Source organism: Esox lucius, chromosome 2 (assembly GCF_011004845.1).
Source record: "Esox lucius isolate fEsoLuc1 chromosome 2, fEsoLuc1.pri, whole genome shotgun sequence".
In the NCBI taxonomy this organism is placed as follows: Eukaryota; Metazoa; Chordata; class Actinopteri; order Esociformes; family Esocidae; genus Esox; species Esox lucius.
In genome coordinates this window covers 5,799,194-5,826,509 of record NC_047570.1, presented here as the reverse complement: position 1 = coordinate 5,826,509, position 27,316 = coordinate 5,799,194, and the positions used below count along the sequence as shown (strand labels likewise).

At 42.9% G+C, this 27,316-nt stretch overlaps 1 protein-coding gene across 12 annotated transcripts in view; it reads right to left on the bottom strand.

Annotated features, from left to right (window-relative positions):
- ambra1a (autophagy/beclin-1 regulator 1a) overlaps positions 1–27,316 on the bottom strand; it is a 115,082-nt gene that overhangs the window by 72,249 nt on the left and 15,517 nt on the right. For 4 of the 12 annotated variants that reach the window (XM_029124808.2, XM_010899376.4, XM_013139022.4 and 1 more), the window contains 5 exons: positions 21,013–21,099; positions 15,949–15,999; positions 15,620–15,796; positions 9,675–9,755; positions 9,295–9,398 (listed from right to left, as the gene is read on the bottom strand). In XM_029124808.2, the coding sequence (XP_028980641.2) occupies positions 9,295–9,398; positions 9,675–9,755; positions 15,620–15,796; positions 15,949–15,999; positions 21,013–21,099 (500 nt within the window). The remainder of the gene's footprint in view (positions 1–9,294; positions 9,399–9,674; positions 9,756–15,619; positions 15,797–15,948; positions 16,000–21,012; positions 21,100–27,316) is intronic. The other 8 variants (XM_010899383.4, XM_010899377.4, XM_020055069.3 and 5 more) reach the window with 4 other exon arrangements.

Genomic DNA, 27,316 nt, shown 5'->3' with positions numbered 1-27,316 from the left:
TGTCAGTAAATATCAAAAGATGTCCAAGGAAGGAAAAGCGATGAACCGGCGACAGGGTCTTGGGCGGACAAGACTGACCCGTTTGGTCCCATCCTACAGACAAGCTACTGTAGCACAATTTTCTAAAAACGTGAATGCTGGTACTGATAGAAAAGTGTCAGAACACAGTGCTGCGTCTACAATGGGCACGTGAGCATCAGAACTGGACCACAAAGCAATGTAAGAAGGTGGCCAGGTCTGATGAATCACATTTTCATTAACATCACGTGGATGGCTGGGTGTATGTGCGTCGCTAACCTAGAGAACATATGCCACCAGGATGCACTATAGGAAGAAGGCAAGCCGGCGGAGGCAGTGTAATGCTTTGGGCAATGTTCGGCTGGGATTCCTTGGGTCCTGCCATTTATGTGGATGTTACTTTGACACGTACCACCTACCTGAGCATTGTTGCAGACCATGTGCACCGTTATTTGGCAACGGTATTCCCTGATGGTATCGGCCTCTTTCAGCAGGATAATGTGCCCTGCTACAAAGCAAAAATGGTTCATGAATGGTTTGAGGAACACAATAAGTTCAAGGTGTTGACTTGGCCTCCAAATTCCCAAGATGTGTTGGACAAACAAGTCCAATCCATGGAGGCCCCACCTCGCAACTTAGCATAGCATAGCATAGCATAGCATCATCTTCCGCTTATCCGGGGCCGTGTCGCGGGGGCAGCAGTCTAAGCAGGGATGCCCAGACTTCCCTCTCCCCAGACACTTCCCCCAGCTCTTCCGGGGGGACACCGAGGCGTTCCCAGGCCAGCCGGGAGACATAGTCCCTCCAGCGTGTCCTAGGTCTTCCCCGGGGTCTCTTCCCAGGAAGGCGTTCCGGAGGCATCCGAAACAGATGCCCAAGCCACCTCAGCTGACCCCTCTCGATGTGGAGGAGCAGCGGCTCTACTCTGAGCTCCTCCCGGGTGACCGAGCTTCTCACCCTATCTCTAAGGGATCGCCCAGCCACCCTGCGGAGAAAGCTCATTTCGGCCGCCTGTATCCGGGATCTTGTCCTTTCGGTCATGACCCAAAGCTCATGACCATAGGTGAGAGTAGGAACGTAGATTGACCGGTAAATCGAGAGCTTCGCCTTGCGGCTCAGCTCTTTCTTCACCACGACAGACCGATACATCGACCGCATTACTGCAGAAGCTGCACCGATCCGTCTGTCAATCTCCCGTTCCATCCTTCCCTCACTCGTGAACAGGACCTCTAGATACTTAAACTCCTCCACTTGAGGCAGGCACTCTCCACCAACCTGAAGTGGGCAAGCCACCCTTTTCCGACTGAGGACCATGGCCTCGGATTTGGAGGTACTGATTTTCATCCCCACCGCTTCACACTCGGCTGCAAACCGTCCAAGTGCATGCTGAAGGTCCTGGCTTGAAGGGGCCAACACGACAACATCATCCGCAAAGAGCAGAGACGAAATCGTGTGGTCCCCAAACCTGACACCCTCCGGCCCCTGGCTGCGCCTAGAAATTCTGTCCATAAAAATTACGAACAGAACCGGTGACAAAGGGCAGCCCTGCCGGAGTCCAACATGCACAGGGAACAAGTCTGACTTACTGCCGGCAATGCGGACCAAGCTCCTGCTTCGGTCGTACAGGGACCTGACAGCCCTTAGCAAAGGACCCAGGACCCCATATTCCCGAAGCACTCTCCACAGGATGCCGCGTGGGACACAGTCGAATGCCTTCTCCAAATCCACAAAACACATGTGGACTGGTTGGGCAAACTCCCATGAACCCTCCATCACCCTGTAGAGGGTATAGAGCTGGTCCAGTGTTCCACGGCCTGGACGAAAACCACACTGTTCCTCCTGAATCCGAGGTTCTACTATCGGCCGTATTCTCCTCTCCAGAACCCTGGCATAGACTTTCCCGGGGAGGCTGAGAAGTGTGATCCCCCTATAGTTGGAACACACCCTCTGGTCCCCCTTCTTAAAAAGAGGGACCACCACCCCGGTCTGCCATCCCAGAGGCACTGTCCCCGACTGCCACGCGATGTTGCACAGGCGTGTCAACCAAGACAGCCCCATAACATCCAGAGACTTGAGGTACTCAGGGCGGATCTCATCCACCCCCGGTGCCTTGCCACCGAGGAGTTTCTTAACCACCTCGGTGACTTCAGCCCGGGTGATGGACGAGTCCACCTCTGAGCCCTCATCCTCTGCTTCCCCAATGGAAGACGTGACGGCGGGATTGAGGAGATCCTCGAAGTACTCCTTCCACCGCCCGACGACATCCCCAGTTGAGGTCAACAGCTGCCCACCTCTACTGTAAACAGCGTTGGTAGGGCACTGTTTCCCTCTCCTGAGGCGCCGGATGGTTTGCCAGAATCTCTTCGAGGCCAGCCGATAGTCCTTCTCCATGGCCTCACCGAACTCCTCCCAGGCCCGAGTTTTTGCCTCCACAACCACCCGGGCTGCAGTCCGCTTGGCCTGCCGGTACCCGTCAGCTGCCTCTGGAGTCCCACAAGCCAACCAGGCCTGATAGGACTCCTTCTTCAGCTTGACAGCATCCCTTACTTCCGGTGTCCACCACCGGGTTCGGGGATTGCCGCCTCGACAGGCACCGGAGACCTTACGGCCACAGCTCTGAGTGGCCGCTTCGACAATGGCGGTGGAGAACATGGTCCACTCGGACTCAATATCTCCAGCCTCCCTCGGGATCCAGTCAAAGCTCTGCCGGAGGTGGGAGTTAAAGATCTCTCTGACAGGAGACTCGGCCAGACGTTCCCAGTAGACCCTTACAGTACGCTTGGGCCTGCCGAGTCTGTCCAGCTTCCTCCCCCGCCATCGGATCCAACTCACAACCAGGTGGTGATCAGTTGACAGCTCCGCCCCTCTCTTCACCCGAGTGTCCAAGACATGTGGCCGCAGGTCAGATGAAACGACAACAAAGTCGATCATCGACCTGCGGCCTAGGGTGTCCTGGTGCCACGTGCACTGATGGACACCCTTATGCTTGAACATGGTGTTCGTAATGGACAAACTGTGACTAGCACAGAAGTCCAATAACTGAACACCGCTCGGGTTCAGATCAGGGGGGCCGTTCCTCCCAATCACGCCCCTCCAGGTGTCACTGTCGTTGCCCACGTGGGCGTTGAAGTCCCCCAGTAGAACGATAGAGTCCCCAGTCGGAGCACTTTCCAGCACCCCTCCCAGAGACTCCAAGAAGGTCGGGTACTCTGCACTGCCGTTCGGCCCGTAGGCACAAACAACAGTGAGAGACCTATCCCCGACCCGTAGGCGCAGGGAAACGACCCTCTCGTTCACCGGGGTAAACTCCAACACATGGCGGCAGAGCTGGGGAGCTATAAGCAAACCCACACCAGCCCGCCGCCTCTCACCATGGGCAACTCCAGAGTGGTGAAGAGTCCATCCTCTCTCAAGGAGTGTGGTTCCAGAGCCCAAGCCGTGCGTAGAGGTGATCCAGACTACCTCTAGTCGGAACCTCTCAACCTCACGCACTAACTCAGGCTCCTTCCCCGCCAGCGAGGCGGCCCCATGTCGCTTGTTCGGGCTGGACCCGGCCGGGCCCCATGGGGAAAGGCCCGGCCACCAGGCGCTCGCGAACGAGCCCCAACCCCGGGCCTGGCTCCATTAAAATCACATCAAATTGAACAGAAATGCAGTGTAGACATTGTTAAAGTTGAAATTGCTATTGTAGCTGGAAACAGTAGATTTTTTTATGGAATATCTAAATAGGACCATTATAAGCCACCATCAGTCCTGTGCTCCAATGACACGTTGTATTTGCTAATCAAAGTTGATATATTTAAAATAATTTAAATATAATTCTCTGCACGCTGTCATTAATGCTAAAGGGGGCAATACACAGTATTAAGAACTATGGGAATGCAGACATTTGAACAGGTGTCAGTTCATTTTTTTCTTTGTTACCATGTTTTGTTTTCTGATTGTGCCATTCTGTTATGATATACAGTTGAATGTGAATCCCATAACAAATAAAAGATGTGTTTAGCCTGCTCACTTTGTTTTCTATACAAATGGTACATACAGCTCCGGATATTTTTTTAGAGACCACTGCAAAATGATCAGTTCCTCTGGTTTTACTATTCATAGGTATGCGTTAGAGTAAAATTAATAGTTTTGTTTTATTCTATAAACGACTGACAACATTACTCAAATTCCAAATAAAAATAGTCTCTTAAGATTATTTATTTGTAGAAAATAACTGCTCAAATAATGCAAAGAAAACAAATTCATATTCATTTTTCAACAACAAAATACTAATGTGTTTTTACTTAGTAGGAGTTCAGAAATGAATATTTGGTGGAATAACCCTGATTTTTTATCACAGCTTTAATGCGTCTTGACATGCTTTCCACCTTTCTGTCACATAGCTCATGGGTGACAAAAATTCAAGTAGCTCGGCTTTGTTTGATGGCTTGTGACCATCCATCTTCCTCTTGATCAAATTCCAGAGGTTTTCAATGGGGTTTAGGTCTGGAGATTGGGCTGGCCATGATAGGGTCTAGATCTGGTGGTCCTCCATCCACACCTTGATTGATCCCCAGATCCTCACTGATCCTCCACCAAATTATACAGTGGGTGAGAGACACTGTGATTTGTAGGCCTCTCCAGGTCTCCGTCTAACCATTAGACGACCAGATGTTGGGCAAAGCTGAACATTTTACTCATCAGAGAAGATGACCTTACTTCATTCGTCTACAGTCCAATCCTTATGGTCTTCTTCAAACTTCTGTGTGGCTCTTCTTTGCTTCTTCAGCCCTGCCCCTAGGAGCCTGTTTCGAACCGGCCTCGCCTTGCACTTCACCACAGAGCTGCTGTTTGCCATTCTTTTTGTAGGTCACTTGATGTCATCCTACAGTTTTTGAGTGACATTCGAATGAGTTGATGGTCATCTCGGTCAGTGGACAGTCGTTTTCGCCCTCTGCCAGTCTGTAGCTTTGTTGTCCCCAATATCTGTTGCTTGACCTTGTTCTTACGAACCGCCGTATTTGAAATTTTCAGGATGGAAGCAACCTGATGCTCACTGTATCCCTCTGCCAGTAAAGCCAGAATTGAACCCTTCTTTTCCTCACTCAAGGCTTTTATTTTCAACTCTTTTGTCATGCTGAATAGTTATTTTTGTATTCAAATTACCTTTGAGGTACTACTTGAAAAAAATTTGCCTTCCAGCTGGTCCTATTGCAAGAGGATAGTAATGACCACAGAAGTGATTTTTATACTTTTCCTTGTTAAATTAGATTTGGTTCAGGTAATCACCTAATCAGAACGTCATTAAGTAAAATGTGGTTTGCCTGTGTTGGAATTAAACAGACACTGGAATGGAATGGCTGCCATACATGTAGAGATGCTGATTTAAGAAAAATTAGGAGTGGTCTCTTAATTTTTCCCAGAGCTGTATATTACCAATTCTCCAAGGGTATGCAAACTTATGAGCACAACTGTATCTATGTGTCCCCAAACTTTTGAACGGTAGGGTAGATTAGAAAAGATTAACCAGAGGGTGAACCTTAAATGGGAGGAATAGTTATTTTCTAAACATCAGCAAAGTATGAACCACATTAATTAAAATTTCGAAGATAGAATCTTTGAAGAGCAGTGGATTAAAGAAGAGAAAAGAGTGAGGGGGGAGGGGGTTAAACAAAGTGAGCGAAAGTGACTCTTAGCAGAGTGAAGCTGAATGAGAGGGGGCTGAAGCGGGCAAAGTGACAAGACCCTCTTTCCGCATTGTGTCAAAGAGAGCTGGAGCGTCCTATAATACAATACATGTTTCATATCCTATCCACCCGGCTGCACATGTGAGATTCTCCATCAGGTTTTTCATATTTTTTTGTTCAGCAGCAGCCTAAAGACAAAATCAAAGCTGGGGGAAGAGGAACATTGAGCACCTTGGTTTTTTTACTTCCGGGAATTGATTTTTACCAAGCCATAGAGAGCTGTGTTAAAGAACCAAGTCTTGCTAACACAATGTGCATCCAGAGAGGCTGAACCTGCACATTCGGACACTTGCACTAAATAACTCAATAATAATGGTATGGATTAAAGCAAAAATGTTTCCTTATTACGGAGTTACACAAATGAATATGGCTGGACTTCTGGTTAATTCAGTGCACATTATATTATGATTAGAAAACAAGCTCAGAGATAAATCCACTGAACTGCCCCCATTGCTGACGTGGTAGTTTTTAAATTTCATAAAACAGACGAGCAGCCAATTGCCTGCAACCATAATCTTGGTAGCAAACACAGCCAGCTACAATAAAAGTAAAACTCACATTATCACAGGACTATAACCCAAAACAGGACTATAACCCAAAACACTTATTCCCGTAGAGCATGATTTTAGAACAGCCCAGAGCAAACGATACCCTTTAATATCAAACCATGAGAACTGTAAATGGTTCGTGCCCAGCAAACAGGGTATGTCCTAAAGACATTCAGGGGACAATAACAAAGCCTTTTGATGGTCCAGGGACATCCTAATGAAATTTCTTTGTTAGCCGAGTACACAGTAAAGTCTTGATTGTGGCAATAGGCTTAATGAGCTGCTAATTAATAAATGAAAGCCAACAAAATACAAAGTATCTGAACAATGGGATCTAGCGCTGGAACAACCAATCCAGAAAGTTTTAGCTTTGAAAGTAGAATGGTGACAAAGTGATTTAAAAACAGTATGTATACCTTCATCAATGTCTTTTAGACGCTCCATTCATGTTCAATTCAGTTTTGACTTGAATTTCTAGTTTGTAATGGATTCATCAAACATTAACATAAAGGGATCCAGAAAAATAGAAGCATAATTCTGACAATATCGTAATATTATTTTGGAGCTAGTTTGTTGCGCATGCACCAAAATAGCTTGTTATCCATTTTCTATTAAAATAGAGAGCCAGTTTCAGCACCTTTCTTTCCATGACTGATCTAAACTTATTTTCTCGTTACTCCCTTGTCCCTCTGGTAAGCCATACGTTTGGCACCTCCAATAACAGCATCAAATCACAACACAGATAGCACTGAAGAATCACAATCCATGTTGCATGAGTACCTAAGAATTCCACATTGTGAGGTCCCTGGCGATCCTCAGCCCCACTGAAAAACAAACTGGCACTAAAATAGAAGGGTAGAAATGTGAACTACCGAGTGTTTAGCATAAAAGAAAAAGGCAAAATATCTATGTTGATGTCCTCCAGTTGGCCTCAGGTACAGAAAAAAAATACACACAAGTTCAAGGGGTCATATCAAGTTCACTGATGCCCCCACCAAGATGACAACACAGAGAGGGGTGAAAGGCTGTCACGTCTCCCACCAAAAGCAGAATGCCCCAGAGGGGGACAAGAGAAAGAGGAGCGCTTAAAAGCAACTTGTTTCTACGGTCATCCATCCCTATTTAATACAGCTCATTGTGTGCGCTTGGGAAATATTCGGCACGTCTCCAGCATCTAAAAAAAGTTTGGCAAAGATAGGAGTTAATGTCCTTGGATAGAAATATGGATTAATGATGTATGATATATTCTAACCAACCGTATCAGATCACTTCCATTTTGTGGGTCATTACAGTCCTTCTCCACTGTGATTGGTACTTGCAGTGGGTTCATGGTTCACAGACTGAGCAGATATCATCACATCGCACGTCCCTGACTTCCCTTGCATTGGTGGGAACGCATGGGCAGTGTGAGGTCAGAATCATTCCCAAATTCACATCTTGAGTTGGACAGGAGATGAGGGTACACACACACACACACACACGGCTTAGCCCCTCAACACTGAATGCCTTGATGTAATGCTGTTTTGATGCAAATTCAAATGGACTGTATTGTATCAAGAAAACCACCAAGTGAACCCCTAAAACACAAAACCCTTTACATCGGAAAAAAAACTACCCGTTACGTAACTGTGCACGGGCATTATTTATTTTTGGAATAATTCAACATTTGCATTTCTATCTCTTACATAAAAGGTACAAGTGTAGTCATTGCTGTCCTCTGCTGGTGAAAACAGAATATGTTTCTATACATAAAAGGTAAACGTCAACACATCCAATCCATTTACACAGCATTCACAACAGTAAAGGTCTAGGCCATCTACGAACAAACTGTGCTGATTGGTTGTGAAAGGTCCTTTAATAATAAAACTCTCGGTGCGCTGCTGTTGAGTTCCAAGAGCTGCATTACAAACCATTAACGCACAAGGGACAGTCATCAGCGTAGGAAGCAAATGATGGCCTGGGCAGATAAACATCTCTCTTGACTAAAGAGCCTTATAAACTGATGTCACTTCTTTATTCTTTAAAAAACATGTACTCTGCACACACGCACCTATAAAACAGAGGCACAAGTATGAGAACTAAATTAAAGAAGGAAACACCAGCTAAAATGTTTTACATCAAATCTTTTGGCATTGGTTTTACATTTCAGTAATATAGCAGACACTTATTGACAGCGTCTAATAGGAACAAATTAGGTTCAGGGTACAATGACAGTTTTACCCTGTCGGCTCATGGATTCAAGCCAACAACCTTTCAGTTACCATCCCAACACTCTTGACCAAAAGGCTATCTGCTGCTCGTCTTAGCTGAGGGCCTGACTCACTCAATGATTCAATAGGAAAAGAACCATCAATGTACAGCTAAAAGCAGCCACACTCACAGTTTCTATTGTCAGAATACGAAAGCTGTGAAAATGTCACTATTTGGCTTGTCTTGGCATTAAGATGAAGTGAATGTGTTTTCTATCACCTTTGCATATCTGGAGTCAGAAACAACGTAAAAGCATTCTTGGGACAGAGCTTCACAGATCTTTTTCCCCCCACATACAAGAACTAATGTCCAGGGGGTAAAAGAGAAAATAAAATAGGTAGGTTGGCTCTTCCGGGCTGATGTGGGTGTACCAGCATTTTTGCGAGTGTGTGTGTGGGCAGGGGAAAGAGGCGCTCCAGCACTCTCGTCCACAAATTCATTATCTGTAACATCCACGTAGACACAGCTGGAGCATGAGCATTGCGTTGGGGGGAAACGTGTGGGTGGAGAGCACAGGCTGGCTGTTGCTCAGGGGCCCTCTTGGCAAACACTTACCTTCGCCGCAGCACTAATACTGGGCAGATCACGAGTGGCTTAACTGCTCATCCATCCGAAAATGGTACTGTGTGTGGGCAACCGGGTCCTAACGCTCCGAGGTGATCAGATGTATTACAGGAACGCCAGCACTGCTAGCAGTCTGGTTCTCAACAGAGAACCAAGTGAAGGAAAACACAGAGCGGCCTTACTTGCTAGGACCCTGTTGACGGAGGAATGCGTAGCCAGGCCAGGCTGGCCCCTCTCATGATGAAAGATCCCCGCATATGGAAGGTACTCGGGCAAAAGGAACCTCCTTTAGAAAAAAAAGAGGGAGAGAAGCGTTGGGTTGTACAGAATCATGGCTGAGAGGGTTTCCTCATCTTGTCATTGGGCAGACAACGTTGACACAACTGGTGGAGGGTCTACGTGGGGTACAAGGGAGGAGCGCAGGCTTAGTGTGGTTCTAACAGCTGGGGCTGACTCACTGCACACATGTATAACCATCACTGCTCATGCAAAAGAGAAGGTTGAAAACAGAAGAGAAGACGGCCATTTATTAAAAGGTGAAGAGCAAATGGGGGCCACTCACCGGGGAAGGAACCGGCCGAGTGACGGGGCAGACATGCGAGCGTTGCGTGGAGCTCTGGGTCCGGCTCGTTCACTGGTATCCCTGTGGAAACACACGCAGGCAGATAGGCAGATAGGCAGATAGGCAGATGGACAGAGACAGCCCAACAGACAAAAAGAAAAGTTTAAAATTAAAAGCCAAACAGAGAGACCTGAGGCGGGGGAACTAGATTGTGTATGGTCACTGAAACGTTGAAAAGTTAACTTATTGCTCTGAGGTTGAGACCCACTGTAGAATTCCAAGCAAGGCCCTCTGCCCCATGCAAATGCAAAGTCCCCGCCATGGTCATGTGATGCTGAACTCTGAAACTTTGGCACACATTTCTGACTTTGGCCCACCCTCCTGAAAAATCAGTTCATGTTCCACTTGTTTCATTTTAGAGGAAATAAACCTCAGTCACAATTATCTGATGTCGAGAGTGCGAAATCTAGACATCAGAAAAACAAACACACGTGTCATACAAATCTATCGATTTTTGGGATGAAATTGCACAAGCTCACAAATTCATGTGGTGCCTTAAAGCATTCCACTTTGCTCATGGAAGCTGCAGTGTTACAAACTGGCTGGAAGGGTCCACTGCAGGTTCTAATAAGCCACTACGCCCTGGAATATTTTCACTCAGTCAGCTCTGGGACACTTGTACAAATGGGGGTGGCGAATGTCAACGCACGACTGGAGGGCCATTGCTAGAAGGAAAAGGGACGGGGTCCATTCATGACAGTGTGACCGCCCAGATCAATAAAACATGGGACCTTACATGACTTAGGGCTAAGAAGCATCCAAGTAGGACCATCGCTGACACTTCCTAACCTCAATTTGAATATTTCCTATTCTGGCCAAGAATATGCAGCCATAAGTCGTAACATAAAAGGTTTCAGAATACACTACAACAAATACAAGTATAATCAATACAACCATAAGACAATTACACCATTATTCTGCAGATGTTGACAGAACATAATAAAAACATTGACAAGTAAGGGAATCAGATTCCAAGTCCATCATCAATGATTTAAAAATGCTAAGAAAGACAAGATCTTGTAGTTTAAAAGTGTTCCAAGCTGATGGAGCAGAGTACATGAAGGCACGTTTCCCAAAATGCATTCTGACTGTTGGCACAGTAAGTAAAATATTCTGTGAAAGGAGACAGTATTCACCACATTTTCTATGGATAAATGAACATAAATATAAGGGCAATAAACCCAATATGGGTTTGTAAACAAAGGTATACCAGTGGCTAAGTCTACAGGATGCTAGGGAAGACCATCCAACTCCAGCAAATAAGGTGCAATGGTGTTTAAGTGCCTGACAGTTTAAGATAAATCTCAATGCTCCATGATGAAGGTTGTCAACAGACCTCAAATACTGAGCCGAGGCATTCATATAGAAAATATCACCATAGTCCAGTATAGGCATAAAGGTTCCTAAAATATGTTTTTTTGCAAGTAGAAGTACATGCAATTTGAAGGACAAGTCATCATCAATTAAAATTCCAAGATATTTATATGAAGTTACTGTCTCAATCACATTACCCTAGAGTAATGATGGACTGTAGTTAAGTTAAGCGTGCAAACAGCAATCAAGGCAAAGTGTAGCTTCTTTGAAGAACCTACAATATGAAATGAATTCTAATCTGTTTAAGACTTTGTAAAAATGTCATAGCTTTGATGTCTTTGCCATGATTCTATTATGTGTAAAATAATAAAACTAAAGAAGTACCCTTGAATGAGTCAACATTTTTGACTGGTATTGTATATTCAGAATACACAGCTTGAACACACACACACACATTCTGATGACCGTGGAGCCTCTGAAAGTATTCTAAAATGAGAACACAGGCAGAAACAGAGATGCATTTATAACCATACATTTCCATAACTGACGAAGTATGGCCACACTAATTTCCCCACAGCAGTGAATATAAAAGGCAGGGAGTCCGGCATAGTCACCCAAAACAGCATTTAATGCCGGTGAAATGTGGTTTGCATTGACTGCAATGACGTTCTGTGTTTTATAACATTGTTCTTTTGCTCAAATCAGAAGTAAACCTCTTTTGCCAAGTTGAATAGGTCAAGCATATAAGGCACCAGCAAACTGGTCTAGGCGGACTAAGAAGTGGACACATGTAAAAGTAATGTATAGTAAATCCAGCCATTCGTAATGGTCTTACAATCCCCAAATCTCATGTGTAAGGAGATGAGAAATGCGAACTAATAAGTGGCCTAGTGATTGCTGCCTTGAGGGAAAATCTTACAAGACAACACCAGTCCCAGTGTCATCTGAGATGGAGGAGTTAATGTGATTATCCCCCTGGTGGCACGAAAGAGAAAGAGAGTTAGTGGCAAGCCAGACAGAGAAAACGGATGACAATGCATTTACATTTTAGTAATTTAGCAGACACTCTTATCCACAATGACTTGCAGGAAGCGATTAGGGTTAAGTGCCTTCTGTATCGACAGATTTTTTACTGTGTTGGATTAGGGATTTGAACCAGCAACCTTCCAGTTACTGTCCCAATGTTCTACCCTGCTTGACAACCATATTTGATATCCCACGTCGAATTTGCCCATTTAAAACACCAAGAACATCACTTCTTGAGGGGATCATAGTGTGGCTGTGTCACAACTCAGCTTACAGGCACTCAGACCGCCGAAAGATGCTCGAGAGTCAAGACAAGGAATTCCCTCCCAAATTCACCCTCTGGAACCTGTATGCACAGTCCTTGAAAACGTCCAATCAGTCCCGGCTGGGACAACATGGGATTAATCAAGGTTTTTCGTGGCGCCATTATGCACTTTGGTGAAGTGGCTTTCCAGCATGGGTAAACTGATAGGTCTTTAATTGAATAATTTCATTGTCATATCCTGATTCATAAGGACACTAGCTAAGGCAGTGCATGGAGGTTTTACCCCAGCGGCCCAAAAGCCACTCAGTCATACCAAAATTGTAGCGCAGTAAATTATTAGAGGAAATCAGGATCTTGCAAAGTCAATTACACTGTGCAAAGGCAGCTGAGATGTTTTCATGAATGTTTTTTCAATAAACACTGCCAAATAGGAGTATGTGATTCAAGTCATTGTGATATGCAAATCATTGATTGTCATTCACTCCCGAGTTGACAATTAGGTCACTGCTGCTCCACTTAAGCGCAATTTCATTTGCCAAGATGATTTTGTGTACTAACTAATAGGTTAATTAATTTAAGGCTTATTCACTAAATTAGGAAATGTAAAGAAAACTCAAAGCACATTTCCTAGATCACTGAATGTAATTATTGCTGCGAGTTATCAATAATAAAAGTAATACTACATTAAATGACTAAAAACGTAGCACTTATCACTTACTAGAAGATGACCGGTATGCAGAGTGCACAAGCCTTACCTTACAGACATTCTACGAACATGGGTGTTTAAAATGGTGCCAATCACCACACAGAAAGCTAAGCCTCCTCTCAAAACTCTGTTTGACAATCAATGCACTTTACTTTGGTCATACCGTTTTACCAAATCATGGCTTTAGATTAAATGGTTGCAGTCTGCTGCCGGGAGGTTATTATATTGACTCTTTCTCTGTGCTCTATCTGTGAATCATGGAGCCATCCATTATGCTGTTAGCTGCACCATCCATTGCAATCACAAATGGCTGCAACGTCAATCATGGACCCCCCCCCCCCCCCCCCCCCACACACACACACACACACACAAACACACACACACAAATGGCAAGGGAAAGCCTAAATCTGGAAAGGGGGGATAAGGGGACGTCATCTTGTTATAATTCCCCAAATCCCACCAGGTTCGATAATGAGAGGGTGGCGGCGGCACACGTCTAATCTTGTCTGAAGAGAACAGACACTTTGTCTAGCGCTGATGCCGAGCTGACGCCACACCATGCAATGACCCAGTTACAACAAGCAACATGGTGTTGTATCGTTAACACACTCCAGGAAATACTGGGCATGGCGGAACTCCAAACCGAAGAACAATAAAAGGCAGATTGAAAATAGTCGATAGAGACTAATGACTTACTTGCGAATTCTGAAAAATAGTTCAGTTCCTTATAAATAATACATTCTTAATTGCTGTAGTGCAAAGGGGTCCTGGCAACTCCTCCCACCTAATTTAGCCAACGGTGCAACAGTACAAACTCTTATAGACGCATGAGCAGACTGATGCCCTGAAATAAGTGCTGGAAGCAAATGAGCATTTCAAACCAATGACCCTAGAGAATCATTACCCGGCAGCCAACACCATCATCCAGGCTCCCTCATCATAGCCAGGCCTGAGGCAATTAACATTTACACATGCAAGTGGAGCAAAAATCCCAAAAAAATGTACTTAAATGAAATACATTGCGACTTTAACCTTTGAGAGCAACACATCCTGCATTTGATATGCCAAAAGCTATTCTGGAAGGAGTGCTTTTCCACTGGTGCTTTGTTTGTCAGTCGTTATGTACTCCAGATCATAGGGAGCGAGTGTTGAGGTATAACACAGGGAATTCATTATCTCACCAATTGGCAGATGTCTCTACCCCTGGTAGTAACTTCACATCCAGATTCACTCACAGAAAACTACTGCCTGCTTTGGAATAGTTTTATCTTCATCAGGGGTTTCCAGCTTCCAAATTTAACATTAGAGCTAATTTGAAATGGAGTGCTTTCCAAAAAGTTTCTTATTGGTGGCGTATTTATACGCATTTAATTTGGTCCGATGCTTATGTAGCATTGCCATTCCCAATAAAATTAGGATACAGCTCTGGAGAGAACTAAAAAAAAAATCACATTCAAATAAAGAACGAATATGCAGGCTGATATGGACAAAAAAAAAGCTATTGGCCATATTTCTCCTCTATAGTTAAGCAATACATTCAAGTAGCATGCAAGCTACCAAGCTAATAAGACACACATTTCTGTCCTGCACCAATAGGCTAGAGCCAGTATACAGAATGCCAAGCTGCATAGTTATTATGTAGTTAGCTCCTAAAGCAAAAGCTAGAGAGCAATCTCTCTGTCCTGCACCACTAGCTTAGGACAGGTATAAAATATATGTTTGTTCGCTCAGGTAGTTATTTCACACTCAACATAGACTATTAAAATGGCTATTCCAAACCACACATTGCATAATGTTAGCAAGATTGCCAAGCGATAGGGCTGTGAGAAAATATTTTCACCATGTCTGATATTTATCACTTGAAATGTACACCTTCCATACTGCCCACCCCTAGTGTGTGTGTGTGTATATAATTACTAAAACCTACAAAAAGATCTGACCACATTTAAAGTGAAGAATCTAAACGGGGAAATGCCATAAATAAGAAACTTTTTTATGGCATTGTCGCTAGTGGGCTAGTTAGCTGCTAATGTTATCCAGAGTCATAAATACTATATAAAGGTGGAGACAGTTATGAGACAATTGTTTTTGTTTTACCAAATTAGTTGTTGACTCATTTACCACAAAATTCTTTAGCATGCTTGCTCAGGGATTTTTATGGGTCAGATACTCCAACTGCTGGGATTCCTGCCGCCTTGGTGGGAAACAACTCTGGATGTCCTTTCAGAATCGTTTAGCGAGCTACTAACAAGTGGACTGAAAGCTGCTGGTAGGCTGACACCTACTCTGTAACTATTTTTGTTGTTTTGCAATGCTTTTATTGGACGGTAGATATCAGAAGGAGACAGGTTAAGTGGGGACAAAGGTGAAGGGTAGTCAGGAATTTAACTTGTGGTGGGTAGCCACAAAGATGAACAGGAAAGATAACAGACCACAGACCCGCACAGGGAGCAAATCCTCAAGCTATCTACCAACAATTCTCAATCATCAATAACTGCTATGGTCTACATTCACAATATTCAAGGGAAACCACAAATATTATGCAATGGGTGTTGTAGGTAGGGGACGACTTACTCAAACTCCTCAAAGTCCACCTGGCTGATGACATTCGAAGGGGATGGGTTGCTTCCAGGGCTGTCTGAGGAGAGCGGCCGCAGCCGGCTCTGGTAGCGCAGCGATCGCTGGCGAATGCTGTCCCGCCGAGATAAGTACTGAATCATCCGCTGGGCGTAATAAGCAGCGGGGGATAGCCTGTGAACACAGCAAGTTCCCAACGCTAAATCAATGGAGACCCTATAACCCAGGAACCACGGACCAAGGTGAAAATAGTCAGTCTTTGTGTTATGCATGTACGACTGAAGATATGAATTTCCACTATCAGACAAAATCCAATATAATAATACCTAAAACCATGCATTGCCAGTGTTTTCCGGATGGTAAATGTAGACAGGTTTCTGTAAAAAGACAAAGGAAAAATCCATCTCTCCCATGCTTCAACACACCCAGCCGTGGTTACAATGTGGTGTAATTACAGACTGATCCGAGTGAATAAGCCCTCAGCTGCTCTCAGGCACTATAGTGCTTAACCTATACGGAGAGGGCAGCTCGCAGGCTTGCTGAAAACAGAGCTCCCTTGAAGACAGAGCTCAGAGTGAAGAGGCAGCTTCGATCCAGGGAAGAGCGCCATGTCAAGAAGGCTGGGCAGGTATTTTAAGAGCGTGAGGCTTGTGTCTGCACTTTTAAAGCTCATGAAGCTAGGTCAACAATTCCGTAAGTACAATTGATGAGCACAAATCGTGTTCATCGAGCTATAGGTTTGAAACGAAAGCTGGGAACAGATCAATACAAATGTATTTTTTGACCCGATGGTCATCGGTACGTTAGGATATATTTTTGAACAAATTGGGCCTTATATAGCTTGGTACTCATATAATATCCACCCGGCACAGGCAGAAGTGGACTGGCTGACACAGGAGATAGGCTCCACTCTAGGTTTCTTTCGAGGTTCCTCCCTTACTATGGAGTTTTTCCTAGCTACTTTAGACTAGGTATACAGTGGGGAGAACAAGTATTTGATACACTGCCGATTTTGCAGGTTTTCCCACTTACAAAGCATGTAGAAGTCTGCCATTTTTATCATAGGTACACTTCACTTCAACAGAATCTAAAACAAAATTCCAGAAAATCACATTGTGAAATACAACATATGTATTTGATCACCTACCAACCAGTAAGAATTATGGCTCTCACAGACCTGTTCGTTTTTCTGTAAGAAGCCCTCCTGTTCTCCACTCATTACCTGCACCTGTTTGAACTCGTTACCTGTACAAAAGACTCCTGTCCACACAATCAAACAGACTCCAACCTCTCCATAATGGCCAAGACCAGGGAGCTGTGTAAGGACATCAGATACAATTGTAGACCTGCACAAGGCTGGGATGGGCTACAGGACAATAGGCAAACAGCTTGGTGAGGAGGCAACAACTGTTTTGCTGACACCTTTTTTTGCTGAAGATGGGTCGTGGCTGGGTCTTCCAGCATGACAACAACCCGAAACACACAGCCAGGGCAACTAAGGAGTGGCTGCGTAAGAAGAATCACAAGGTCCTGGAGTGGCCTAGCTAGTCTCCAGACCAGAACCCAAAAGAAAATCTTTGGAGGGAGCTGAAAGTCTGTATTGCCCAGCGACAGCCCCGAAACCTGAAGGATCTGGAGAAGGTCTGTATGGAGGAGTGGGCCAAAATACCTGCTGTTGTGTGTGCAAACCTGGTCAATAACTACAGGAAACTGTAATTGCAAACAAAGGTTTCTGTACCAAATATTAAGTATTTTCTGATGTATGAAATACTTATGTCATGCAATAAAATGCCAATTAATTACTTAAAAATCATACAATGTGATTTTCTGGATTTTTGTTTTAGATTCCATCACTCACAGTTGAAGAGCACCTATGATAAAAATGTTACATGCTTTGTGAGTGGTAAAACCTGCAAAATCGGCAGTGTATCAAACACTTGTTCTCCCCACTGTATGTATGGGCACTTTGTGACAACTGTTGATGATTAAAGGTGTTAATACAATAAATGGGACTGTGCAAAAATTGTTTTATAGTAAATTGTTTTGAAGGGAAATACATTTGCAGCATTATGGGTGATTGTTAATGGGACAGTTAATAGCTACAATAAACAGTAGTAGTACCTTAAAGCTTAATAAAATAAGTGGTGGAAGTTATTGGTAGATATTGGCCTCTGATCAATTCATGCATTTTATCTCAAAATGTTTATTTGTCAATTTTGCGTAGCGCTACCATATTACCTACTTTAATTAAGATGTAATCCAATGAGATCGTTTGAGTAAACAAAGCTAAAAAAAAAACCTGAAGAGGTGAAGAATGACATTGATTGTGAAGGATCCATTTATGATTGTTTGTACAGCAGTGCTCACTTGTAACAGACACCTTGGTCTTGTGGGACTTCACAGGTTAAATGATGAGGTGAGTGTGATGTGTCAGTACTACCCTAGTCACTATTCAGGATTAAAGGCCTTCATCGGTCAGAGGAAATGTGTTGTATTGATCATCAGGTCTCTGCTTTGGGTCACACGTTGATTTCCAATTTGAACCTTGCTTCCAGAGCAGAGCAGCTCTGACCCTGGTTAGCAAGGCTGTGTTAGAAAGTTAAAAAATGCAAAGAGATAGATGGTCTGACAGGGTCACTTCCAGTCACATTCAAGTCCGGACGTACACTGAAATTCCAATTCTCTTTTCAATGTGGTTTGCTTTTCCGAATTGACTGTAAACAGAATTTAATTTAACCCCAGCCCGGCACCACTTCAAAATGTGAGGAAAATAATAATAATAATTTTGAAATTACCATGTCCTTTCTCACCATTTATTGCGGCAATAATGGATGGCAAAAGACTGTGTGCATTAGAATACGTCAATATGGGCTACACCTAACAGGCCGATATTGACAGAAGTGACCGCTGACATAACTTTTTGTAAAAGTCATATGCTTGAGACTATGCTGTCCAGTTAAATGCCATCCCACGTGACAACAACACAGAGACAGCTTGGCGAAATGGTGACAATTAAAATGGGAACATTTGTTTTCCAGCTTGCCTCCACCTGTCAGAGCAGGTGTGTCAAACAAATCTAGGTCTGGAGGGTTGCACTGTCGTGTGCCAAAAATAGGGCTATTTCCATTGGTTTTGGAACTGTCAATGCTCCCCATCATTCCCCCTTATGTTAAACAGAGTAGATAGACTGAATTAATGTAGGACTGATATTTCTGCACAGTTTTGATTTGGTTTTGTCAAAATCATACAATGGATGACCACTACGCACAGGACTCTGGAATGGAACACCTCCATCTGTGATGGGTCGCCCGCAGGTGGTGAAGTTAGGCAACAACACTACACCATGCTAACCCTCAACATGAGGTCCCACAGTGGTGCATACTTAGTCCACTCCTGTTTTTGTTCACCCATGACAGCGTGAACAAGCATGACTCCAAAACCATCTCCACAAAGTTTGCTGATGACTCAGCGGAGGCAGGCCAGATCAAAGATTTCCTCAACATCAGCAAGACCAAAGAGCAGATCCTGTACAACAGGGAATGGAGGGACAAGAATGTCTAACCCATATCGACAGAACAGAACCGGAGCGGGTAGAGAGCATCAAGTTTCTCTGTGTCCAAATCACATATAAACTAACATGGTCACAAACGTCAAGGCATTTGTGAAGGAAGCACATCAGAGCCTTGCCCCCCTTAGGCAACTGAAAACATTTGGCAGGGCCCACAGATCTACAACTGCACTTTTGAAAGCCTCTTGATGGGACCCAACTGAGATTGAAATGGCAACTGCACCGCCTTCAATCGAGAGACGCTTCATAGAGTGGTGCTAACAGCACAGTTCGTCGTCAGGGCACAGCTCGTCGTCAGGGCACAGCTCGTCGTCAGGGCACAGCTCGTCGTCAGGGCACAGATCATCGTCAGGGCACAGCTCGTCGTCAGGGCACAGCTCCATATCATCCAAGAACTCTAATCTCAGGCGCACTCAGAGGAAGGCGCAAAAAATAGACACCCCAAGCCCATACACTGTTCTCTACACTATAGAATGGTCAGCATGGGCAGGAGAATGCATAGCTTCGACCCAAAGCCACACAACTGACACATAATGATAAAATGATTAACCAGCTACTAAGCATACGTTTTCAACAAGAAAAGCAACAAGGCAAGCCTAGTTCAGCAGGCCTGCAATTAGAAGGGCTGAATGTTGTTGCCCTCGCTGGATTCGAACCTGGGTCTCCCATGTGACAGGCTTTGTCTTTAACCACTATACGTGTGCCGAGGATCGGTATAGCGTTTCGACATTGGATCATTTTGTCAAGCATCAACCTCACACCAAGTTTGAATATTTTGCTAGACAACATTAAGCATTGTGTTAAACTGTTAAACATTATTATTAAGTTTACTTCCACCACAAACAGCATCTACGTTTTAACAGCTTATTAGCCAGTAATACAGTAGGCTTACTAGTATCTACGAACTTACTACTTGGAATAGTCATAAGAATTGAGCAACTCCTAGCGAGACTGAAGATGAACTCCTCACTGTCAAAGATCTTTCATTACATGGCACAACAACATTCGTTTTTTTTTTCATTTGTGAATGACATTGATATAATACCTATAAAATATAGGTGACGATAACTGACTTTGTGAAGTGAAAAAATGAGAGAATCGTGAAAACCCCTCCCCTTTTACTGCCCAAGGGGTTGTGATCTAGCATACAAGTCCCCGAAAAAGCATGTACAGATGCGTACTTCAAAAATCCACCAGAGTGGAAGAGTCGCAATATAACTGAAGTGTTTTATTTTAGGCTTAATATAACGTAGCTACGGAAGGTTGTAGCCAGCAAAGCTTTTGGCTATACTGAACAAATCCTATTGCATAATTTGTTTTGACTTGCGTTGAGGCTCGAACACCGTTCACCTGCATGGCAGTCCACATCTCTAACCACTACGCTATTTAACAAGGGGTAGGCAGTCAGTCACTTACTCATTCACTCAGTAAGAGACATTCGCTCTTCTTGGCTGGCTCCGCTTACACGGTCCAGCAAAAATGTCCATTCCACCCATTACAGCAAACCAACACCTGGTGGTTTTCCTTTACATTTCAATTTCCTCCCTGGCACCTTCTGAGTTTGTGCTAATAAAACTCCCTCCAGGGCCCTGAACACTTGACATTACACCTTAAAATAGCTGTAAGTTATTGGTACATATTATTTAGTATGTATTCCATTTAATTAATTGATTGGTATTCATATGACAGAGTATAACCACTCCCACTTTATAAGGTACACCGATCAAGCCCTTTCAGTGTTACCTACTACTCTAGTATGGTTGAAAAATGAAAATATTAATAAAATCAATCAATATTCCTGACTGCTGACAAAGAGACTCACCTGACAGGATCAGGATATATGGGATGGCCTCGAGAGCCAGATTCATCATATCGAGACAGCGACATAAGCGAGGACTCTAAAAGCCTCCTAGGACAGAGAAAAAGAGCAAAAAGGACGGTTAGATACTGTAACGTATCTTGACTTAAGAATTCCTAAGATTTTGCGGAGGTAGTTGTTATTAAAGAATTAGGCCAAACCACTTTCATATTTGACATCACAAACCAAATATTTCATTGCCACCGTCTAATCAGGAAATAATTTAGGAAAGAGACACCAGGTGGGTGCAATTAATGAAGCAGAACAGAAAACCAGCAGGCTTCAGACCTTGTAGGTTAAGAGTTGAGTAACATGGCTCTATATCATTTCAATAGTTAAGTGAATGGATACCTCGTCAATGTAAAACAGAGCAAACATGGGGCACCCGTATGGGTAACATGACTTCAAGCACAAAAAAACACAAGTGATTGGAAGGGTTTAAGGATGTGAGTCAATGGACTTCAACTGAACAGTCCGATCTATGATGGAAGATGGTACCAAAAAAACCTAAGAAAGCACAAAACCTGTAACAATTCCCAGTACTTTCACAGCAGGGATGTTACCAGATGATGCAAGAGCATGAAAAAAGTCTGCATTTAATTAATTTCACATCTCATTTAGAGGTCAGTGCTATTTCTTTCATCTAAACTCAACACTGAAAAAAAGTGATAAGGAAGATTGGCTTTCGGTCATTATTTAGTCCATTCATCTGCAAAGTTCAAAATGGAGTCAGAGTTTGGACAAAATTAAAAATTACAAGTTGTTTTAGGCTCCCATTACAAAGACAAATGTATTTCACAAGGAAAATTAGTGAAAATGTCAAGGTCTCTGTCTTGGACAAGTGGCTAGCATTCATTTATTATAATTTGTCTATTTGTGTAAGTACAAAATTGTTGGATTCTTTTAGAGGAATTCAGGTGACTGAAAAGCCAGAAAAACACACTGTTAATGTTAAAACCAGTCAGAGTAATTTACAGTGGGTCTGACATGTTGATGAGAATGAACATACAATTCCCATCCTCTTGCCATGATCCTTACCTCCAATGCTACATGTTTGACAATGTTCTCATTACTGTGAGTGCTACAATGGCCAGATTACTGTAATAACTCAAAGCTTTCCTTTTCTTGAGACTTACATTTATCTACATTCTTTGCCAGTCAGGTTACTGGAGGGTTGTTTTTTAACCACCATTTTAGTCGTTATAAAGTCTCATTAAATTCCTAAGGAACATTAGTTTGCCCATTATCGACAACACATCAAGCAAGAGAAGTATAGTTATGTGAAATGTCACAGCCCTTTGTAACAACCCATTAAATTGGTCCAGTCTTTTAAAGAGCCAAGACTTGAATGCCATGCCTACATACAGAATGCCAAGGTCACCATAAATCAATGATCTTCATGCTTTAATGGCTTAGAGAAAACTAGTTTGGTAAGCGATTAAAAATATTCCCTGAAAAATGTGATTGTTAAAAAAAAAAAAATCTATACCTCAACTGCTCCGCAGTCATTTGGGCTTAAAAGAAGTAGGACCTTTTTCTATCCTTTCCAAAACAGTTGAATAGGGAATGTTTTGAGTGAGGAACAGAAGGGTTACATTTAAGAGACCACTGCAAAATGAACACTTCGGTTCCTCACTCAAAACTTTTTTGGAAAGGAAAGAAAAAGGTGCAGTGGTCTCTTAATTTTTTCCGGACCAGTACATTAAGGCCTATACATTTTTTAAATTCCTTTTACATTTGAAATATGAATGCTTTGACAATAAGGTGACTTCAGAAAGTAGACAAGAGAAAAACTCCATTGACCCTTTTGAGCACACAGACTGAGGCTCAACACAAGAGCAACATTAGAACTGGATCTGTAGCCAGATCTGTAGCCAGACACTTCAATATGATTGGACAAGATGTGTGCTAGCTGAGGTCCCAACACTTGATAGTTGTATTGCCACTTAAAATAAGAGAAGATTGCTGTTATAAAGAGAGGAATATTATATCCATGCCTTAGAAACAGGAAGTCCAACAGATCTTAGACACATTCAGCAATTCTTGGCCACTTGTGGCATTGTCAAGCTTAAACATCCCCAAATATTTCAGAATGTCACATATTGTGCCAGTGTGCCCCATTTAATCAAAACCACTTGCTTTCAAACTTACATTTTCATGGCTAACTGAGTTATGATTCTATACTGATTCTACTTAGGAATAATACATGCAAAATATATTACACATCCGGCCAAAACTATTTAAAAAAAATAATTGAGGTTTAAAAAAATATGTATATTCACTAAGGTTTGGAAGGCTTTTATTCACAGAAGGAATCAGAGGAAAACAGGTAAAGTGGAGACACAGAGGCAAAAGGCAACAACAGGAATTAAACCCTAGTCTCTAGGAGGGATGTGCATAATTTGCATAGAGCCTATGGGTTAACATTTGACCACGGCTCCACACGCAGACAGCATCTATAATGAAGAACTACACAGATGGCTTCCTGCAAACCTAACTGTGTAATTCAGACTGCAGTCCCTATATTACTATTATTACGTTGTTTTTTTTTTATTGTGATAAACGGTTGTGAAGTGTGTATTCAAAACAATTAATATAAACAGTGATTGCAAAGCAGTACCAAATTTCAATGTCATCTATAAATGAGTGGATGACAATTTTCCAAACACTGACAAAGCCTGGAACCATTCAGTTGTTGTGACAGCTGGTGCAAAAATAATAAGATATTAAAACATACAGTAGAAGGAAGTTTTTTCCGTTCCTTGCATCTGGTGCGACCCACATCCCCACACAGACAAGAGCAGTATAACTTTACAGGAAAGGGAACAGGCTCATGAGAAGGTCCAGTGAGAGCTTGGTGAGGGGACATTAACTGGAGAGTGAGTGAGTGATACTGAGGGTTGTGCAGACTGTTTTAACAATTATGAGCTGAACTGTACATAGTCTGTCAATTATGAGCTGAACTGTACAGTCTGCCAATTATGAGCTGAAATGAACATAGTCTGCCAGGGAGGACAGTAGCCAGTTATCCAACTTTGATGTGTGAATTCTATCTAGGGATGAACAGACCTGCTGTTTTGGGGCAGATACACCGAATGCAGATCGTTTTTCTGCTGGGATGTATTTTTATTTATATTCCTATTACTTTTGGGGGGTAGATAGTTGCCGCTTTGTGACAAAATAGAGCTATTCTTTAGACAAAGAAGAAACAAATCGATTTTGCACTGATTTAAAGGGGAATTTCACTATAGCTCAGCTATATATACACTGATGAGCCAAAACATAATGACTCCCTACTTAATATGCAGTGGGACCTCCACGTGCCGCCAAAACAGTGCCGACCCGTCGAGGCATGGACTCTACAAGACCACTGAAGTTCTCCTGAGGTATCAGGCACCAAGACATAAGCAGCAGATCTGTCAAGTTATGTAATTAGTGAGGTGGCGCAGCCGTGGAACAGACTTGTTGGTCCAGCACATCCCACAGAATTTGGAGGCCAGGGCAACACCTTGAACTCTTCATGTTCCTCAAACAATTCTCGAACAATGTGTGCAGTGTGGCAAGGTGCCTTATCCTGCTGGAAGAGGCCACTGCCATCAGGGAATAGCATTGCAACAAAGGGGTGTACCAGGTCAGCAACAATGTTTAGGTGGCAGACATGTCAATTTACATCCATGTGAATGCCCAGACCCAGGGTTTCCCAGCAGAACATTGCCCAGAGCATCACACTCCCTCCACCGGCTTGTCTTCCCACAGTCCATCCTGGTGCCGTCACTTCCCAATAACAACTAGGCCCTTGTCAAAGCAGCACAGGTCTTTACTCCGGACCATTTCTCCTGCATCCAACATGTTGACTATGAAAATTGATTGTTTGCTTACCATCCAATCTACCCAGACCTTGATATATGCCCTTGTTAGATAATCATAATGTTTTGGCAAAAAGATAAATTCTTTGCCCAATTTTATTTTCCATAATACTGGTTTCTACATTAATAATACTGGTTTCTCCATTTCAGGATCTAACTGACATCTATGCCAATGACACATTGTTACAGTATATGCTAAGGTGCAAAGTTCTCTTTTTACTTGAAGTTGGTGTATCCTGCTCAAATTCGAATGTGTCTCTGCATACAAATACCTTGACAAATGGATAAATGATCTATGATCCTTATCCTAAATAAAGCAGATTGTTCCATTGACTTTTATGACGGTTGTTGATAATGGCAATATTATTTACAGGAATACTTTTAAAAACCTCTTATATAAATAGTTTATCGTAGGGTATGCTTTATTATAGGAGAAATCTTCAGCATACATGATTGTTCACTATATGAAAGAGAAGTTTAGCCCTCTTTGATGTGATGCAGATTCATGCATTACACCATTTCTTTTTTTTATGGGGCACTCCTGCACAAACTACAACTGTACATTACTTCTCTGCTAACAAACAGAAATACAAGCTACAACACAAGGTCCCAGGGACGGTTAACTCTAGAAAACCCTTCATTTTCTACAGAGATAGGTAAATCAGCTTTTAGTATTTCTTCACCTCAAGTGGAATAACTTTTCAATATTCATTTTAGATTAGATAGAATGAATTGGTGCCTCAAGGGCAATTCAAAAGGATGTTAGAGGAATATTATCATGACAAATGTGTTCCTGCCTTGCATGCTCAGTTTATTTTTGCCAGTGTTTACAAGAGTTGCAGTGTAGTACATTTTATAGAAGAACAGTGTGTATGTATTTGATGTGTCGACCCAGGGCTCACACGCAAGAGAGCGTTGATCTCAGCTTGAACCCACTGCTTAAATAAAAGTTAAAGGAAATAATTAGAGTTCCTCAGTGAAAAAAATCTAATGACTCAAAAGTATTTAAAAAGGCACACAACTGTCAATATCTATACTTCACACTGCCTGTTAGAACGGTGGTCACCAAGAACCCAAAGGCCAGTCTGACAGAGCTGCAGAGTGCCTCTGCAGATATGGGAGGAACTGACAGAAGGACAACCATCTCTGCAGGTCTTCCTTCAATTAGGCCTATGTTACTTGCCGCCTGAAGGACTCTGAGAACATCAGGCAGAAAAATCGAGTGTGATGAGATTGAAATAGAACAATTAGACCTGAATGCCAAGCACTACATCAGGCAAAAACAAGGTATTGCTCATCACCTGGTTGATACCATCCCTACAGTGAAGCATGGTGGTGAAGATACTTCATGCTATAAGGACACTTCTCAATGGCAGGGAGACTGGTCAGGATTAATAGAAGAACAAACAGAGTAAAATACAGATTCTGTTGTTCTTGAAGAAATACTGATCCAGAGTGCACAGGAACTCATCTTCCAGAATGTCAGTGACTCGCAGCCAAGACAGCACTCGAGTGGCTTCATGACAAGTCTGTGAAAGCGCTAGACTGGCCCAGCTAAAGCATGTACTTGAACCCGATAAACATCTGTGTGAAGACCTAAAGATAGCAGTTCACTTACTCTTCCCATCCAGTCTGGCAGATCTTGGAAGGACCTGCAAGAACAAATTGAACAGCCCTGGTCCAGGTGTGTAGTAAACGGTAGAGGCACACCCAAGAAGATTTCCAGCTGTGATAAACACCAAAGGTGATTTTAGAAAGTACAGACTAAAGTGTCTGAATACTTATTTACATAAGATATTTGAGTTTTTCCTTCTCAAGAAATGTGTTCTCAGAGTCATTACGTGTTATTGTAAGTAGACTGATGGCCAATAAATTATCATTCAATGTCCTATTAGATATTAATGCTTTCTAAGACCACTTTACAGTGTGCTATTTCTTTTTCCTGTTACTAAAATCATCTAATATTGTGAGGTCAAATGTGTGGTTAGGGCTTCAAAGCAGCAACAATCCAGGAGGTTTGGGAGAGGTGAAGATGTGTGCTCTAATGACACATTTTGCTATCAGTGTTAATTTGTCACCTACTTAGTTTCGAGCTGAATCAGTATAATAAAACTCTGAACAACAGCCCAATTGTAGCTGGACAACAATTTTGGTGTCTGCACATGATGGGAGGTAAGAGGTAGCCTACATATTCTTTATTTATTTAAAAAAGGGAAATTACTGAAAGATACATTTGTCATAATTTCTTTTTATACAACCCCATTTCTGTAGGTATGCAGAGTGTTGGTATAGCGTCTCGACATTAATCATTTAGTCACGCATTAACATCACGCCAAATTTGAACATTTCGCAAGAATTGTGTTAAACTGACTAACGTTTCTTATTAAGTTTACCTCCACCAC